The sequence below is a fragment of the Homarus americanus genome, unplaced genomic scaffold (genome assembly GCF_018991925.1).
Source record: "Homarus americanus isolate GMGI-L3 unplaced genomic scaffold, GMGI_Hamer_2.0 scaffold37032, whole genome shotgun sequence".
NCBI classification, from domain to species: Eukaryota; Metazoa; Arthropoda; class Malacostraca; order Decapoda; family Nephropidae; genus Homarus; species Homarus americanus.
This window is the reverse complement of record NW_024731852.1, coordinates 1,069,598-1,088,072: the sequence shown is the minus strand read 5'-3', so window position 1 is coordinate 1,088,072 and position 18,475 is coordinate 1,069,598. Positions and strand designations below refer to the sequence as shown.

General features: G+C 35.7%; 1 protein-coding gene across 1 annotated transcript in view; it reads right to left on the bottom strand.

Annotated features, from left to right (window-relative positions):
* Nucleotides 1–277: 277 nt before the first annotated feature.
* The window catches only part of LOC121867915 (glutamine--fructose-6-phosphate aminotransferase [isomerizing] 2-like), a gene marked incomplete at its 5' end in the record, with an annotated part of 52,990 nt that continues 34,792 nt past the window's right edge, over nucleotides 278–18,475 (bottom strand). The window contains 4 exon segments of the mRNA XM_042368052.1: nucleotides 278–1,833; nucleotides 10,861–10,989; nucleotides 12,179–12,292; nucleotides 16,132–16,387. Coding sequence (XP_042223986.1) covers nucleotides 1,588–1,833; nucleotides 10,861–10,989; nucleotides 12,179–12,292; nucleotides 16,132–16,387 — 745 coding nt within the window.

Genomic DNA, 18,475 nt, shown 5'->3' with positions numbered 1-18,475 from the left:
ATATACTTTTCTGTGAGCAGGAACCAATTACCCAATATCCTATTGAAACAATGGTTTCGGATAACTAACGACCCTCTGGAACGAATTGAGTTCGTTAACCGAGGGACCACTGTACTTTATTGTTGTACCAGACCAGCCAGTAGTCCTAAAAGACTAGGATCAACTTATGGTGAGCCAGATTAAAAGTTGTTAAAAATAAAGTACAAATACTTTCTAAAAAAATTTACTCCAATAAAACAAAATATCTCCCTACTTGTATGGAATATAAAGAAGTCGATGAAAATTCAGGTTTATTTCCATTCCCATTTACAATGAAGTCTAAAGTACAAGTTTTTATTTATTTTTATAAACTGATCTAACAGCATCCTTGATATAAAGGAAATTACCTTAAATGCTGTACAGTATATCACTGTTTATGTTCCACCCATAACAACAGCATCCTTGATGACACTGTCAGGAATGTTTTTTCTTTGTCTATATGATAGATTTTATATTTTGTACAATACTATGTGTAATTTACACACAATGGAAGTATTGGTCGAGATAAAAAACAAAAACTCCATAACTTCAATTAATTCAAAACAGTCCAAAATTATCATCATTATATAATTTGAAATAAACATAAAAAATTTTACCTCATCTTACAGAAATGAAATTTACCATTATTAATTTCTGATGAACCATAGAGTGTGCAAGAGTCAGTTACTACAATGAGTAAAAAGTTATCGAGTATCACAAGAGTTTATATGCACGGCTGTGTCAGTTTGATGTATTGTACAGTACTGTACTGTACCGCACACTTTAAAGATCTGTGAAGTACAGCATCTTATATTATGAACCAATAGAATCATGAGAGTAACTCTTGATAAACTTTTTACATTCTTTTAAAAGAATTATGCAATAAAGGTAGCAATAAATATATATTTACAAAATATTACTGTGGGCATAATTTTAATTCTTTGTACAATAAAAAAAATTGCCCAGCAGGGTAAAAATTTTCATATATTCTCTGACTCAAGTTGCATGCTTCATGTATCATCAACTCAAAGTGTCCCCTTCTAGCCAAACATATCAAGTAAAAAAATGGAAGAAAACCAAACCAATAATTCACTGACTGGAATGTATAGGAAAGGCCCACATGGGGGCCTCTTCTTCACTCAAAGACAAATGACATACTGGAAATTTTGATGAGATTGACAAGTTGATAATACTATTGGTAGCAATTTTCTGGAAGTATTACTGGGTAACAGACAAGCGAAGATAAAATGAGAATCATAAAACACAAGTGACATTGGTCCAGAGAGCTAAAATCCATTTAGAATAGTTTAGACAGTGATCATAAAAATGATTAAAGGAAAGCAATCACAGACAGGTACTGCATGCTGACTGAACTTGTGTACAGTTTCTTTAACATCCCAAAAACATAATTTTCTTTATATTTTAGAATTTTATACACACCATCATTTTAAGTATTTTCATTAATTTAGAGCACATTATATTATGGTATCATTATATTGAACAAATAAATATGCAAATAAACTGTACAGCATGTCCAAGGGGCATGCAGGAATCAACAAAGGTGCCACTTTATTCAACTGTGACGGACTTTGCCAAGTTTCGTGGACAGTCAACATTACATCCTCTAAGAACAGCAATATGGTAGGAGATGAGCTGCAAGGGAATGACAGTAAGGAGACCTTGAAGACAGTCCACAGTCCTGGGAACCTCTAGGATATTGGAGGCAAATTTCTCAAGTTCTTGGTCACCTTTATTGGAGATGACAATTGGCCGGCCTTCACGAGCAGTTACTTGTTGTAGAGCGTTCATGCATTTCTAAGGAAAATATAAAAATTTTTAATTGGTGTATAACAACATCAACACATTAAGTCTATAATATATATTGCATTGAGCCTGAATACATGTGTGTATGTGTGTGTGTGTGTGTGTGTGTGTGGATGGGCAAATATGGGTGGACATACAGGTGTGTAGATGGATCTAAGTGGGTGCAGATGGGAAGAGGGGAGTGTAAGTGAGTGGGTGTGTTTGGGTATAAGTGTGTGAGACTGGAGGGGGGGGGGTGTGAATCACTGAATGTGTTGGTCAGGTGTGTGTGTTGGTCAGGTGTGTGTGTGTGTGTGTATCTATTTTGCAATGTTCAAAATAAATCTTTATGATAATCTTTCTGCTAGATGGAATCTTCATTCCCCGAAACTCTCCAATAATTGGGATTTTTTTTTTTTTTTTTTTGCATTCCAAACAATTTCAGGAAAAATTTCTCCATTCCAGGCATGGGAATGAGTTTCCAAGAGATTGCATCATGCTTCCATTGCAGGGACTCATGCTAGGAATGTGGATGGGTAGGCTCAGAGTGCTTGTGAGCTACAATTGGTCACTACTGTCAAGTGACTGCATGGGATGCCTATGATTGGCTGATGTATCTCACAGCCTATCTCCTCAAACTCTTGCATCATGACACTCTTAGTTCATTGTCTGCTGCTATTGTTTAAGCTTGTTAACTCACTCTCCTGTTTTTGCATATGATCTGTGTTGTGCAGTACACCTGACCCTCTCTTTACACGAGGGTTACATTATGCAAAAACCTCACCTAACTCAAAATAGCATAAAGTGAATTCTTAATCTTATGGGGGAAATGGGTATGTGTTCCACAATCATTTTTGGAGCTCCCCCAACCTTAATTATGACACTTTTTTGTAACAAAGACACACAAAAAGACAACACAACAGTAGGCCTTCAAATTTGTGAGGGTTAAGTTCTCAAAATGGCCACGAATCGCCAAATGCACGAATAAAATTTGCTGACAAGGGGAGGAGGGTTACATTTTAATTTTGTACAAAGAAATGTATATTCCATTTATGTGTTTGCCCTTAGGACAATTATTTCTTTAAATGTATCACACGCACGCACACACGCACGCACGCACACACGCACGCACGCACGCACGCACGCACGCACACACACACACACACACACACACACACTATAAGAACATAAGAACAACCCAGTCCCAACCATTATAAAAATTATCAACTCGTAATCAACCAGTGTATGTTTTCTCTAGTGAGAGGAACCATCCATTTTATATATTTCCTGAAGTGCTGTGCAGTGTAAATTTAAAGTTATGATGTAACTTGTAGGAGTAGCTGTAAGTCAGATAAACCTATGGTGAGCTGAAGCATTCAAGATGTATTGAGTATAAGTTGAAGGCTTCATCTATCTTTGTGTGTAGTGTAAATAGTGTTAAGACGATGTGTTTTGGCTGCCAAGTAAACAGCTGTAATCATTGTGGTTGCTTTCATGAAGTACGAGATAACAATTCAAAACTGAAGTTGTATTCCTTGAGTTACAGACCTCAGAGATTCTGATGAGTGCATTGAAATTATTGTCATTTTTGTATTAAAGAATCTCATTAATCTTGAGGGCAGAGCCTGTCAATGGTAGTAAGACATTAAATTGTAACACGATATTTGTGAGTAGGCCAGTTGTTGTGGTTTGTGACTCTGCCCACAGTGTGACTGCCCTCCTATGTACTTGACATCAATTAAATTCTTGCAGTGCAAAGCTCACACACTGATTAGATTATAAAAGTTAACCTTAGGAAATTAATATAAGCCTATAGCCTAATTTTCACAGCCCAAGGTGCACCATAACTGAGAACAATGAATATGTATGTAAAGCATTGGTGATGGTAACACCAGGTGTATGAAACAGTGTGCAGTTTGAATAGTTCATTCTGAATGTCCTTCCCTCGTCAACCAGGTACATTACACAGTGTCTCTCCGTCACATTGAGTGAATTTGACTTCGTTGAATTGTGTTGAATATGTCAGTGTTTCTGATAATGTAACTGATGTCTTATGTGCTAAGTAAGTGTGTTCATGCACCAGCTGTTTCCTTGCACAAGACGTGTTTTGTGACATTTGTATTTTGATTTTATGTCATTCTGAACGCTCTTTCCTCGTCAACCAGGCACTGTGTGTGTTGCTGGAGCTGCCAAGAGGTGGTGGCCACTGGAAGAGAGGATGTCTGAAATAGGATGTCTTTAATACACCGAGATTAAGATCTTGAGTTGATGGTGCCCAAAGAGAGTCATAGGCCTATGGGTGCAGCCGTGTCCGTGAGGCATGGGAAGAACCCACGATGGGGCAGAGCCTAGCTGCAGCGTCACGGAGTGTACACGCCCGGCATGTGATTTGAATACAAGTGGCATAAGCCTGTGGTTACATCCTGTCTGTATATTGTAACTTGTTCTGTCTCATGTATCTTATTCCCACCGAGAGAGTGAATACCAATGTATCCTGTGATGTAATGAGTGTTAACAGGTACAGTATAACTGTGTGTGCAAGAGTAACCTGCATCCCCAGGATTGAGAATAATAATAATTACTGTACACGAATAACAATCTTGTGGCGGGTTGATAAGGGCTATGCTGTGTTAGTGTAAGTAGTAATGTAATTGAAGGACTGACGACCAATCTTTGTTGTGTGTCTCTGTCATAGAATGTTACCCGTAACCTACAGTAATTTTGACTGAACATTGGTCCTGTTAACGTAATACTTGTTTGGGTGACATTGAAGTAAGACCAAGTGGTCTTTGTAATTTGTATCAGTGTTAACGTAAATTTGGTCAAGTGTTGAGTGAACCCCAAGGAGTGGTTCATGTGTGTATGTTCAGGTAAAGTGTCAGGTACACAACTACATTTTAATAAATCATCTGCGTTGTATGTTGGGGTATGATTATCCTTGCAGTATTACCTATGTTCCTTCCCATTATCTTGGTACCATAAAATATAACTGAATCTACGTGTCCTAGACCTTGCCACGCTAACACATGTTTAAGAGGTTAAAGGTTATCTGTATAAGACGTATAATACCTAAGAAATAGATAACAGAAGGAATAAATAAAGTAATTAAGAAACTGAAAGAAGGAAGTACTTAGAGAAGTTGAAGTAGAAAATAAAACATGAAACAAGTATAAAGAAATAAAGAAAAGAAAGTCTAAAAAATTTGAAACAAAAGAAAGTCAAATAAATAACTCCCTTCCCTACAATGGTGCGTACAGTGTAAAGACATAAAAAGTGATTAGAGTTACTTATATTATACTGTACAGTGTACATTCAGTAAGTGTGAAGGTATCATATGTACAGTACAGTAGAACGTCAATTTAAAGCGATTTAATTTAAGATTATTGATTTACAGCGACACCCACAATTAAGGACAATGTTTTAATTTAAAGCGAATCTTTCCAATTTTGCGCGAGTCAATCTGGCGCATAATATTAAAAATTTGGCACCTAATGTTTCTCTGGGCAAGCCACACTGTCCTAAGGACAAAGCTGTACTGTACGTGTACTCAAAATAATGTACTAATGATTACTAAAATTTTTGTCTAGTGCAAACTATAGCATGTTTATATTAAAATTAATCACTATCTTATAAGAATTCCAGCAATGTAAATTAAATTCTCCCCGGTCACTTCTGTGACATTTTATAACCACAAAACATGAATTCAAACTAAAGGACAAAAATAAACAAATAAATACTTCACTAGACCTTCTGCGCCAACTGTCAAACATGTCACTGTCACCTCCCCTCCCCCCTCCCTCCCTCCCCCCCATCTTCCCAGCCAGGGTTTGGTGTTTTAGGCTTACAGTTTTTATCTTATATAATGTCACAGACTAAAGTTAGGAGAATGTAATTTGTATTGTTGGAATCCTTGCAAGACAGCGATTAATCTGAATATAAAAGTCATATATTTTGCACAAGAGATAAAAAAATTAGCTCTTTGTAATAAAATTCTTAAATTAGAACAAAAATTTGTATGTGTAATGTGAGCTATAGCATGTTTATACTCAAACTACCCGGTAATCACTACTGTATCTTATAAGAATTCCAGCAATGTTAATTATATTCTCCCATGTCAATTCAGTGACATTTTATAAGAGAAAAACTTAAAGTCACTCTAAAGGTAAGATAAATAAATAAGCACTAGACCTTGGCATCAACTGTCAAACACATCAACCCCCCCCCCCATCTTCCCAGCCAGTAAACAGACCATTTTGCATCCCTTAATTTTAGCTGTGTTGATTTATGAGTGTTTGTTTTAACATAATACTACAAAAAACAATGTTTTGTTTATTCTAGGAGATGGGCTGAGGTACATCTGGGTAGACTCTCAGTCTTTTTAGTATTTTGTGTTTCTCTCAAGTACCAAACTAAATTATTCCATTGAAACAACACTTGGATTTAGTGCAAATTTGGTTTAAAGCGACCTCTCTTGGAACCTACCTAGTGTTATATCAACGTTCTACTGTGCATGTACTGTACATAGCAGAGTGGAGTGGACAGTGTATGCCTACTGTAGGCTAGTGTGTAGAGGTGTATGTACAGTGGCACCCTGTGATGTAATGGTTAGCATGCTCATCTCTCAAGAGAGTGGTCCCGGGTTCAATTCCTGGGCAGGTTGAACTATAGGCATTTCTTTATGCCATTTGCCTCTGTCTACTCAACAGTAATTTGGAACCTGGATGTTAATCGATTTGCAGATCGTGTTCCGGGGTAATGGTTAGCCAGTGCAGTTGGTGAGTTGTCAGGTCTTCTATGACACTTCCTTGACACTGGGTCATGCAACTCGTTAACTCAGGGTTTGGTTGTTGTGTTGGCGACAGCTTCTACACCTTAAACAAATTCATGCCTAGGTGGCCCTTGGGCCGGCCATCCTCGTACACAAGGGGCAACCATTATTATCATGTATGAGTACAGTATACAGCTCAAGTACAATCCCTCCTTCATGGAGGGAGAGGAGAGTGACAGTCAGCAACACCTGCTGCAGTAGATGGTACAGGATAAAGGTAGGCCATCCTGTATTGTCACCATTTAGTCTGCCTGCTTCACAAGCTCAAGATGACAGCATCTGCTAGGGAGTACAGTAGAGTAAACCCTTGAAGACCTTGACCCGGTAAATCCGGATTTCTGAAGATTCGGACAAAAAATTTGGGGTTCTGGGTTAAGAAGCCTCCCAAAGAAGCATTCCCAAAGCAGAGTGAAGGTATATTTAAGCTTAAAGTTTTTATCTTATAAAATGTCACAGACTAAACTTAGCAGAATAGAACTTACATTGCTGGAAACCTTGCAAGACAACGAATAATTTGAATAGAGACATTATATATTTTGCTCAAGAGATAAAAATTTTAGTCCTTTAGTGTAGTACATTTGAGTACAAAGTGAGTACAGTAATATATTGGTCAAAATTATGGCTTTTTCACAGGTAAAAGTCAGTATAACTAACCCCAGTGGTCAGGATAATATGTACTGTATTTTTGGTGTGTTTTATATCATTATTTATCGTTTTTATACATTTAGTTCATTCACCGGAAGATTCTGACAATAGGCTTTTCCGGACAGGTGGTCCACCCTTTTAGTCCTGATCTTCGAGGGTTCACTGTATAGTGTATACAGTAGAAGCTATAGTTTGTTTATTTAATATATATTGTATGTGTACAGTAGTGTTTTCCTTAGTACCCGGAAAAATTACGGGGATGAGAAAATTTGTCTCCATACCTGGAAATCTCTCAACCAAGGAACAGCTCTGCACCAAATATTCCGGCTAACAGGGAGATTACTACTTGCAATGTAAGGAAGTGTTCCATTTGGCTATTTCTTATACAGTAAACATACAGTAGGGTCGGGATGTATCGCTAGGTAGGGTCCAAGGATGTTCGCTATACAGTGATCCCTCGGTTAACGAGCGCCTCGGTTAACGATTTACCTTCCATAAGATTCTTAACTTCGGTTAACGAGCAATCCCTCAATTAACGAGTTTTTTACGAGCCGACTTCAACATGTTTTCGCTTGCATTTGGCGGTCCACCAGCTGTAGTATTAGTCCGCCAATACAGTAATCGGTTTTAGGGCTTAAATTCCTTACTATTTTAGTAAATATCAAGAAGTTTATACTATTCAATAATTTTAAAAGTTTAATATTAACTTTTTTAGTCATTTTAACAATTATTGAACATAATTGAAGGTAAAGAAACTAGTTTCTGGCGTGCCATCCAGCCTGTTAACACACCAGACAGGCGTTAGTCTCTCTCTGTTTTCAGTGGAGGTAACATCTTGCTTGAGACTCTCTTCAACTAAACGCTTTTTTCTGTTTCCAAGCAAATTATTGGTCATTTTGAAATTTATTTTACATATTGACAATATATAATGCAGTGCAGTGTTGATTTAAAGAAAATAATCTTGAATTACACCAAGAGAACTAAAATTTTATGGGTGAAATGGTGCCATGGGGTGACTTCTCTTCCACCAAAATGCCTTCTCTTCTCCCTTCTCCTCCGCCACCATTCTAATTCCCATCATCATCATCCAGGAGCCTTCTACATACACACCTCATAGTAAGTGTACTTTTCTACCTTTTTTGTTGAATTTAGGCAATTTTCGGTGAGCTGGAACCAATTACCCAAAAACCCATTGAAACAATGGTTTCGGTTAATGAGTTTTCGGTTAACGAGCAACCTGCTGGAACGAATTGTGCTCGTTAACCGAAGAACCACTGTACAGTTGTACCCCACTTAACGCGGTCAATTGAACCCAGAGGGTCCCGCATTAAGTGAAAACCGCGTTAAGTGAATAACAGAACATATGGGATTAATTCCAATAGAACCCAGCCCGACCCCCAAACTCCACTTTTTGACGACAAATAACTATGTTGTAGTAAAAATAACATCTTAATTTTATGATGGTACATGCACACAATTAATACTTAAGAGAAATAGAGAAATACAGTCGCCAAGTTAATGTCCATTCAAATAATGGACTCAACTCCCTCCCCCTCTTCTCACACTACACTCACTGGCTCTTCCCTCTGAGAAATTTTTGGGGGAAAACCAGGTATAGTAATAAATAATTCCTCAAACTAAAGTTAGGATAATATAATTGACATTGCTGGATTCCTTGTAAGACCAGGAATATTTTGAATATAAATGTCATATTTTTCACAAAAGATAACATATTTACTCAGAATAAACTTTACATCAAAAATTTGTATGTCTAATGCAAAATCTATGATGTTTATATTCAAAATGATCAGCAAATTGTAAGAATTCCAGCAATGTAAATTATATTCTGGCCGGATAATTTGTATGAATTTTATGAGCTAAAACAAATATCTTCAGTTAATAAAAAAAAAAAAATATTCTTCGACACTATCTGTCAATCAAAGTACCCCACCTTGCCTTCCCCCCTCTTCCAACCGCGTGGTCAGTCCCAACCCTCCCCCCACCCCCCACCAATCCTCCCTTCCAGAGTTTATAACATTTAGTATTAAATAATACCTCAGATTAAAGTTAGGATAATATAATTGACATTGCTGGATTCCTTGTAAGACCAGGAATATTTTGAATATAAATGTCATATATTTTGGACAAAAGATAACATAGTTACCTAGAGAACAATTTTTATCTAAAAATTGTATGTTTAATGCAAAATATATGTTGTTTATATTCAAAATGATCACCAAATTATAAGAATTCCAGCAATGTAAATTATATTCTGACCGGGTAATTTGTATGAATTTTATGAGCTAAAACAAATATCTTCAGTTAATAAAAAAAAAAATAATTCTTCACGGGGTAACAGATGGTCGGTCGGTCGGTCCCTCCCTCCCCCCCACCCCCCACCAACCGTCCCAAGGAGATGTGTGGGATAACCACTAAATTTTAATAAATAATACCTCAAACTAAAGTTAGGATAATATAATTGACATTGCTGGATTCCTTGTAAGACCAGGAATATTTTGAATATAAATGTCATATATTTTGGACAAAAGATAACATAGTTACCTTGAGAAATATTTTTATCTAAAAATTGTATGTTTAATGCAAAATATATGTTGTTTATATTCAAAATGATCACCAAATTATAAGAATTCCAGCAATGTAAATTATATTCTGGTTGGGTAATTTGTATGAATTTTATGAGCTAAAACAGGCAGTCAGGCAGGGTGGCGGGTGGGGGGGTGGTGCGAATCTAAAAATAGCTCTCGAGCCAGACACTCACCGCGTATATGATGAAAAATGCCGCGTTAAGTGAAAGTTTAGCTTTGGCAAGGCACCGCGTATATGCGAAAAAGCGTTAAGTGAAAGCGCGTTAAGCGGGGTAAAACTGTATACTAAATCACTATATATAATTACATGTAATCAATGGGGAAAAATAGGGTTAGTTTCTTGAGGCCAATAAGAGTGACTAAACTTGTCATAAAATAACACAGTCTAAAGTTAGCAGAATATAACTTGCATTGCTGGAATCCTTGCAAGACAGCGAATAATTTGAATAGACATCATATACAGTATCTTGCACAAGGGATAAAAAAATTTTCAACTTGTATTTTTTGGGCTATTTAAGGTATTTTTAGGAGTGTTCTTACTTTATACAGTTTTTGGCTTCATGTGAGGTCCCAGACACATAACCCCACGTAAGTTGTGAGTCTACTGTAAATAAATTTATTGCTATACCTGTATATTGGAAAATGTCGACAAATTTGGAAGTAATGATAAATTTAAAATATTTGCTGCTCGATTTCCCTCGTGAAATAAAGAAAAAAAATTATTGCTATATACAGTATATTGGATAATGTCAATAATTTTGGTAGCCGCGATATAAAAAAAAATCGTTATATAAAGTGGCTATATATCCCGACCCTACTGTATTACCAGATGTGCAAATATAAGAAAAATATTTATTTCTAATAACCATTATCAAAGGAAATAACACTAAACAGTCCTAAAATAAAAGTTACAAACTGAGGAAATAATTAAAAGAGGAGGGGAAAAAATGCTAAACTTACCACAAAGACGTTGTCTCGTGTACAGATCATGATGATGGGCATGCCTTTGTCAACCAGAGCAAGGGGTCCATGTTTCAGTTCTCCAGCCATGATGCCTTCACTGTGCATGTATGTAATCTCCTTGATTTTCTGTAAGGCATTTTTACAACGATAATTACACAGGAAAAGAAGACTAGTATGTGAGTGAGTACACTAGAGGATTATTGGTGTTAAACTTTTATAATACTTGAGTTTGCTGAGCCAGTTGGTCTTGGGAGCACCATTGTGGAAGGTTTGGTCCCTCCACTTTCCGTTTCTTTTCCAACATTATCCAGTCATTTTCACACAAAAATTAAGAGTTTCACAGTTTGGCCTCTCTTGTCAGTGTTCTATATATTATATGATAAATTTATCACATATAAATCTATCATCAACAAGATCTTTCCCTGAGTCCTTACATGTAAGCATACAAATCTATTAAAAAATTTCCTCTCCCAAGAAATTTTTCATGGAATAAAAATTTAATTAAAAAAAGAAGAAAATAGAAGTCCTGGATCATTCAATGATGTAATAAGCGTATGCCTCACCGATACTTTTTTAACCTTTACTCACTATCATAAAAAGAGGTTAGAATAAACATATGTGCTAGAAAAGGTGCAACACAGATCAACTAAGATAATTCAGAACTGTGTCACCTCAATTATCCTAGCAGACTGAGGACTAACAACCCTTCAGACAAGGCACAATAGACCAGATCTCATTGAAACATGGAAGAAATGGATGGAAAACATAAACCCGGGACATTTCTTTGTGATGTCATGCACCACCAACACCCGAGGTCAAAACTACAAGCTCGCTAAGTTATATGCTCAGGCTGTGGAATCATGAACAGTACTGGACTTTAAAATAGCCCTATACACAATTATTAAGAACATTGGAGACATCCTACACAGGTATGACATGGTCACCTCTAGTGGGTGGTCATTAGGTATATTAGGTGTCCCCTACAGCCGCTGAATACCCTACTTTCTTGTCATTCACATTATACTGTACCACTGCTTCCTGGAGGTCCATCTGTCTCTCCAGAGGATCCCTTACCCCACCTTTTAATCTCTTTCTGTCTTCCCCATCTCCTGCCATCCTCTTGTGAAATATTAGTCCCAATTTAGTACAGTAACTCTAGTTGTATCATCTATAGTTTCTTGATAATCATTCTCTTCAAAAACACTGAAGAACTCAGAGCTTCACCAAACTTGTACTGGTTATAATATAATCCTTATAATTTCATCAGCTTTAAACAAGAATGAAGAAACCTTTTCCCCATATCCATCCCACTTACCAGTGCACCTTCAAGACAGGTAGCATAATTGTAGCCACGGCCAAGCACCAGCAGTGACATTTTCTCAAACACTTCCTTGCTGATCTCCTGGATCTTAGAGTCCAAGGCTAATACCTACCAAAGAAAAATAACATATAAAAACACATACACAGATTCCCATTACAAAACAAATCGACAAAATCATATTAAATATAAATTCTCAATAAAATTCCTTGGAATTATAAACTCTAGGTACAACTATTTCTACCTCACTCCATATAAAGGCCTACTCTACCCGTCTTCAATAATAATTAGTTTAACATGAATATTCTACCAGGTTAATGAATATGAACAGAACATATATTTTCCTAAAAGACTAAGTCCTTCTGTTTTTAAGGAAAATATATGGTACTGTTTATATTCATTAACCTGTTACAGTAACTTTGCACAAGATATGTATGGCCACCTGTTGAAGTCATGGCCATGTTTGGTCACAACTGGAATTAATGTGAAACACAGCTTAAGGTACATGAAATTGAGTTCTAATGATGTCTACAACTATTTAACCAGACAGGTACACAATGTTATACCTGGTTTTTCACAGATAGAGAGGCACACTTTTAGTTTCCAACTATGGCTAATGCACCACATACTTATGCTCATGTGATATACATTTTTGCCTTGCTTCCTCTGCTAACACCAACCTAAAGAGCACACAAGATGTTTGTGAATGCACTAAGTATGTAAATGCCACAGTACAGTAGATAGACATCATCATCATCACTGTTTGAAAGCCATTTTCCATGTGTGCATGGGTTAGCTGTGATTATCTGATGGTATGGTGTCCCAGTTGCCACCAGGCAAAATTTAAGCAAGTTTTATGGCTGGATGCCTTGCCTATGAGCAAGTTTAGTGATTATTTTAGGTATAAGTCAAATAACCATCTCCAAAGAGAAATGGAAAAACTATAGTTTTTAAGAATATGAATGACAAAGCAGGGAAGAGTAATGCCAACATTGTAGGAAAGTGGGGATTGTTGGGAGAAAAGTTAAGTTTTGTGATTGATGTTTGTGTCTACAGTATTTATGGATAAAATGGTTAGGGAAATAAAGGTAAGGGTGACTGGAGATGGATGACTATAGTTTATAAGGAGAGAGAACAGGAAAGCAAAACTTGGTGAGTAACTTGGACAAGGTGTGTGATATAAAGATAAACAAAATTATTATTTTTGAAAGCAAAGAGTTTGACACTGGATAAGACGTACAGGGAGTTAGAAATGTTCCTGTGCAACAGCAATAATAAAAAATATAGTTATTTACTGTACCTTGTTTTACTTACAGTAAATAGTGGAAAAGGTCACAGTAAATGTTGGATGTGGATACCATTTACAATATTTACTGTAAGTGGAACATGGCATACAGTAGTCCCTTGCCAACCACGGATTTTCTATCTGCAGATTTGGGGTATCCAGGGTTTTTACTCTGTACAGTATACCATTTCACCAACAGCGGTACAGTAGGGTTGGGATATATCGCGACTTTACATAACGATTTTTTATATTGCGGCTACCAAAATTATTGACATTATCCTATATATAGCAATATTTTTTTTTTTCGCAAGGGAAATCGGGCAGGAAATATTTCAAATTTATCACTACCAAAGTAATTTTTTTTTCAAATATATAGCGATAAATTTATTTACAGTAGACTCACAACTTAATTGGGTTATGTTCCTGGGACCTCACATAAAGCCAAAAACTGTATAAAGTCAGAAACACTCCTAAAAATACCATGTCTATATTCAAATTATTTGCTGTCTTGCAAAGATTCCAGCAATCCAAATTATATTCTGCTAACTTTAGACTGTGTTATTTTATGTCAAATTTAGTCACTTTTATTGGCCTCCAGAACCTAACCCTATTTTTCCCCATTGATTACATGTAATTATATATCGCGATTTAGTATATAGCGAACATCCTTGGACCCTATCTAGCAATATATCCTGACCCTACTGTATTGAATTTTGAGTATTCATGGTTTAGCACGGAGTAATTTTCCACCCATGTTCCAATGTATTCATCTGGGCAGCGTCCAGCCTCCCACCGCTCTCTGTCAGTGTTGTGATCCCATACCGTGCAGATGCATTTTATTGCTCTGTACACTGGATGTTTATTCCATACTCTCTAGAGTAATAACATTAATTTTGCTTTTAACTATGATCCCTAAGCGTGCACTGAGTGTTAGTGATAAAGGTGAGCATAAAGTGAAGAGAAAAGGAAACATAATGACTAGAAAAGAAAGTTGAAGTGCTTGATAGACTAATGCGTGGCGAGAGTGTAGCGTCAGTGCCATGAGGGTAAACGAGGCTATGCTAGTGTTGCTGGTGGCACATGAGAGAGTGGGCCTGTGTCCCGTCTTCCATTAACAACAACCTCTCCCTCCACATCATCTCATCCACCATCATCCTCCATGAAGGTAAATACTCCTTATACTGTTAAATTTATATTACTATTTAATTTATATTACTCTATTCTATATATATTTGACTCAAATTTAATGAAATATACAATGTAAATCTTGTTTTGTGAAGGAACAGGCCACATAGTTAGGTCTTGACGTGTGTTATCGGCGATCATGGAACCTAACCTGCACGGTTGGCGAGGGACGACTGTATAACAATATAGGTATAACAAGGAACAACTATATGCTGTACAGTATAGTGTTAATTATTACAGGTGCAAAAGAACTGTTCTAACACCCTGTAGTAAATCATAGACAACAGATACCAAAGTGAACTGAACTATAAAATCCTGATCAAGAAGGAGTTACTGATGGATATTAATAATCTGAAGTACTTAAGAGTAATGTTAAGTGAGCTTGGTAAGTATTTCAGAGTGAAAGTAGAGAGAAAACAATACAGTACACGAGAGAAAATAACTGAAGGGTTGACGAGCATCAACAATGAAATAAATGTAAACCTGGAGGTGAAGAAGAAACTTATTGATAGTAAAACACTTCCTACCTTAACTTATGGCAGAGAAACAATAACTTGGAATGAAGAAGGTTGAAAAGTTTAAGCCATCAGAGGTAACCAGAACAGGAGCAAGAAACAGAAGTGTATACGATGTTTGGGGCGACACAGTAGAGAGACTGTGAGAAGGATGGAGGAGGAGTGGAGAATAATGAATGGGGTGTACAGGGGCACTGGGTACTGTAGAGGAAGCCACCAACATTGTGGGAGGGAAATGTAGAACAGCACATCAGGGGGGAATAAGGATGTTAAAGGAGGTGTGCAGGGATAGGGCAGCCTGGAGGCTCTTCCGTCATGGCCAACCCCCAAGAAGGGTTCTCCCTGGATGAGTGAAGTAGTGTTCAGAGATAAGAGATTCAATAATGGAGTTTATTCCATTTTATTAATGTGAAATAAAGTATCATTTAAACCTAAAATTTTAGGTACTTTTTTATTGTACTTGGAGGTGGAGACAAATTACTAAACCTTCATTATAACAGACATTCAAAAGATTTAAAAGCATAAATACAGTTTCCCATTAAGTGTCAAACATTTCAATATACTGTACAGTATACAATATGGTATACCTTGTTTAATGATATGGAGACAACTATGTACATGAGTAATCTGAGAGGAAATAAATATAAAGAGCTAAAGGTAAAATTACGAGACAGAATAAGATCACTGTGAGATGAAGTGTATATAAGGTGGTGTTTGCAGAGGTGTACCAGGCCATGTACTATGGAGGCTATTTCTGTGAACAATCCTGCTGACAAAGACACCACATGTGCAACAGTGAGAAATATGATGATAAAGTATATGCTAGATGAGAATAGAGTACGATGTAATCTGATTTTTGTACTGTAATGCAACTGCCTAGTGTAAGATTCTTAATTTAATTCATATGCAGTATGATATATTTATTTTATTTTATAGTAATGAGAACAATTAATGCTTTTATTTACCTCCTTGATCTGTTCTGGTAACTTTCTAAGGCCCTGGATAATTTCCGAGCGGCGAGGTTGGGCAGAGATGCGGTCTTCAGATATCATGAGGGCGAACATAACCAGCGAGATCATTTGTGACGTGTAAGCTTTAGTCGAGGCAACACCAATCTCTGGACCTGCGTTGATGTGCACACCACAGTGAGATTCTCGACAGATAGATGATCCAACAGTGTTGGTGATTCCCACTATGAGGGCTCCACGCTGCTTACAATACCTAATAAAAGAGAGGAATGCACCGGGTTAATACACAATTTTGAAATTTCCAAAAGTACATCAATACTGTACAGTACACCCGACCCTCGCTTTATGCTATGGTTGCGTTCTGTGACTACACGGCATAATAGGAATCCGCATATAATGAATATGTGATCTTATGGGGAAAATTAGGATATGTTCCACAACTATTAAAAGTCAACAGTAATGCTATAAAAGTTGTGGAAAATCATTACAATAATCTAATGTGGGTTAAAAATAACACACACACACACACACACACACAGTGCCACGTTTCACATTTATTTCTGGAGCAGTAATGCTATAGAAGTTGTAAAAACCATTAAAATACTCTAATGCAGCTTAAATATGATATGATATGATATGATATGATATGATATGATATGATATGATATGATATGATATGATATGATATGATATGATATGATATGATATGATATGATATATGATATGATATATGATATGATATATGATATGATATGATATGATATGATATGATATGATATGATATGATATGATATGATATGATATGATATGATATGATATGATATGATATGATATGATATGATATGATATGATATGATATGATATGATATATGATATGATATGATATGATATGATATGATATGATATGATATGATATGATATGATATGATATGATATGATATGATATGATATGATATGATATGATATGATATATGATATATGATATATGATATATGATATATGATATATGATATATGATATATGATATGATATATGATATGATATATGATATGATATATGATATGATATATGATATGATATATGATATGATATATGATATGATATGATATGATATGATATGATATGATATGATATGATATGATATGATATGATATGATATGATATGATATGATATGATATGATATGATATGATATATGATATGATATGATATGATATGATATGATATGATATGATATGATATGATATGATATGATATGATGATATGATATGATATGATATGATATAATATAATATAATATAATATAATATAATATAATACAGTGAGTTCTGCTATAACGCGTGTTTTGATAACGCGAATTTGCTCTAACGCGATTTATGAATTCGGAACAATATTTGTATAACGTGAACGCTTGTTTGCTATAACGCGATTTTTGCTTACTATTTCTCCAATTTTGTGGTATTAACTGTGATTATGGTAAAGAAGAATATCTCCAAAAAGCGTTCTGATGATAGAATTCCCGGTGATTATCGTAAAAGAAAGGATATAACACTTGAAGAGAAGCTCGATGTTATCAACCTCAAAATCACCCTTCTCCCCCATCAAGTTACATTCATATTTTTTCAAGGTAAAGTGTTACATTTACTGTATGATTTCATTATTAGATATGAATGTAACATTTATTTAGACTGTGCTATCCTTTGTGTTAGGCTAACTACTAAATTTTTTCGATTTCGAGTAATCTGCACCTAACCCTATTTTCTCCATAAGCCCTGTTATTTCTATTACGCGATTTTCTATAACACGATATTTTACAAGAACACAATTATCGCGTTATAGCAGAACTACCTGTATAATAATAATATAAAATATAATATAATATAATATAATAATAATATAAAACTAGTGTGCCATATCTTCTACAGAACACATAACAGGGAATCTTTTCCACATAAAATGAATTATGGATAGAAATAGAGTCAACGCGAATTAGCATAAAGTGAATGTGTACTCGCTAAAAACACTCAACAACTCAGCAGCCAGGTGTCAGGACCCAGTTACAGATGACATCCACAAAAATAAACTTATGATTTGTGTTTGAAAATTTGGACACATATACCGTTAATGTTGATCTTTAAAAAATATTTTGATACAACCTCAACAAAATATATAATGTATTGTACTGTACATAGATTTTTATTTATTTTTTACATAGAAAAGCTTTCATACATTTGGTTTTTTTATGAATACAACTTGTGAATCTCTCATTAGTGGTTAACATTATGGCCAAGTTTCTATTTAAAAGAGAATTATATGACTAACAAGGATCCACTGTACTGTAT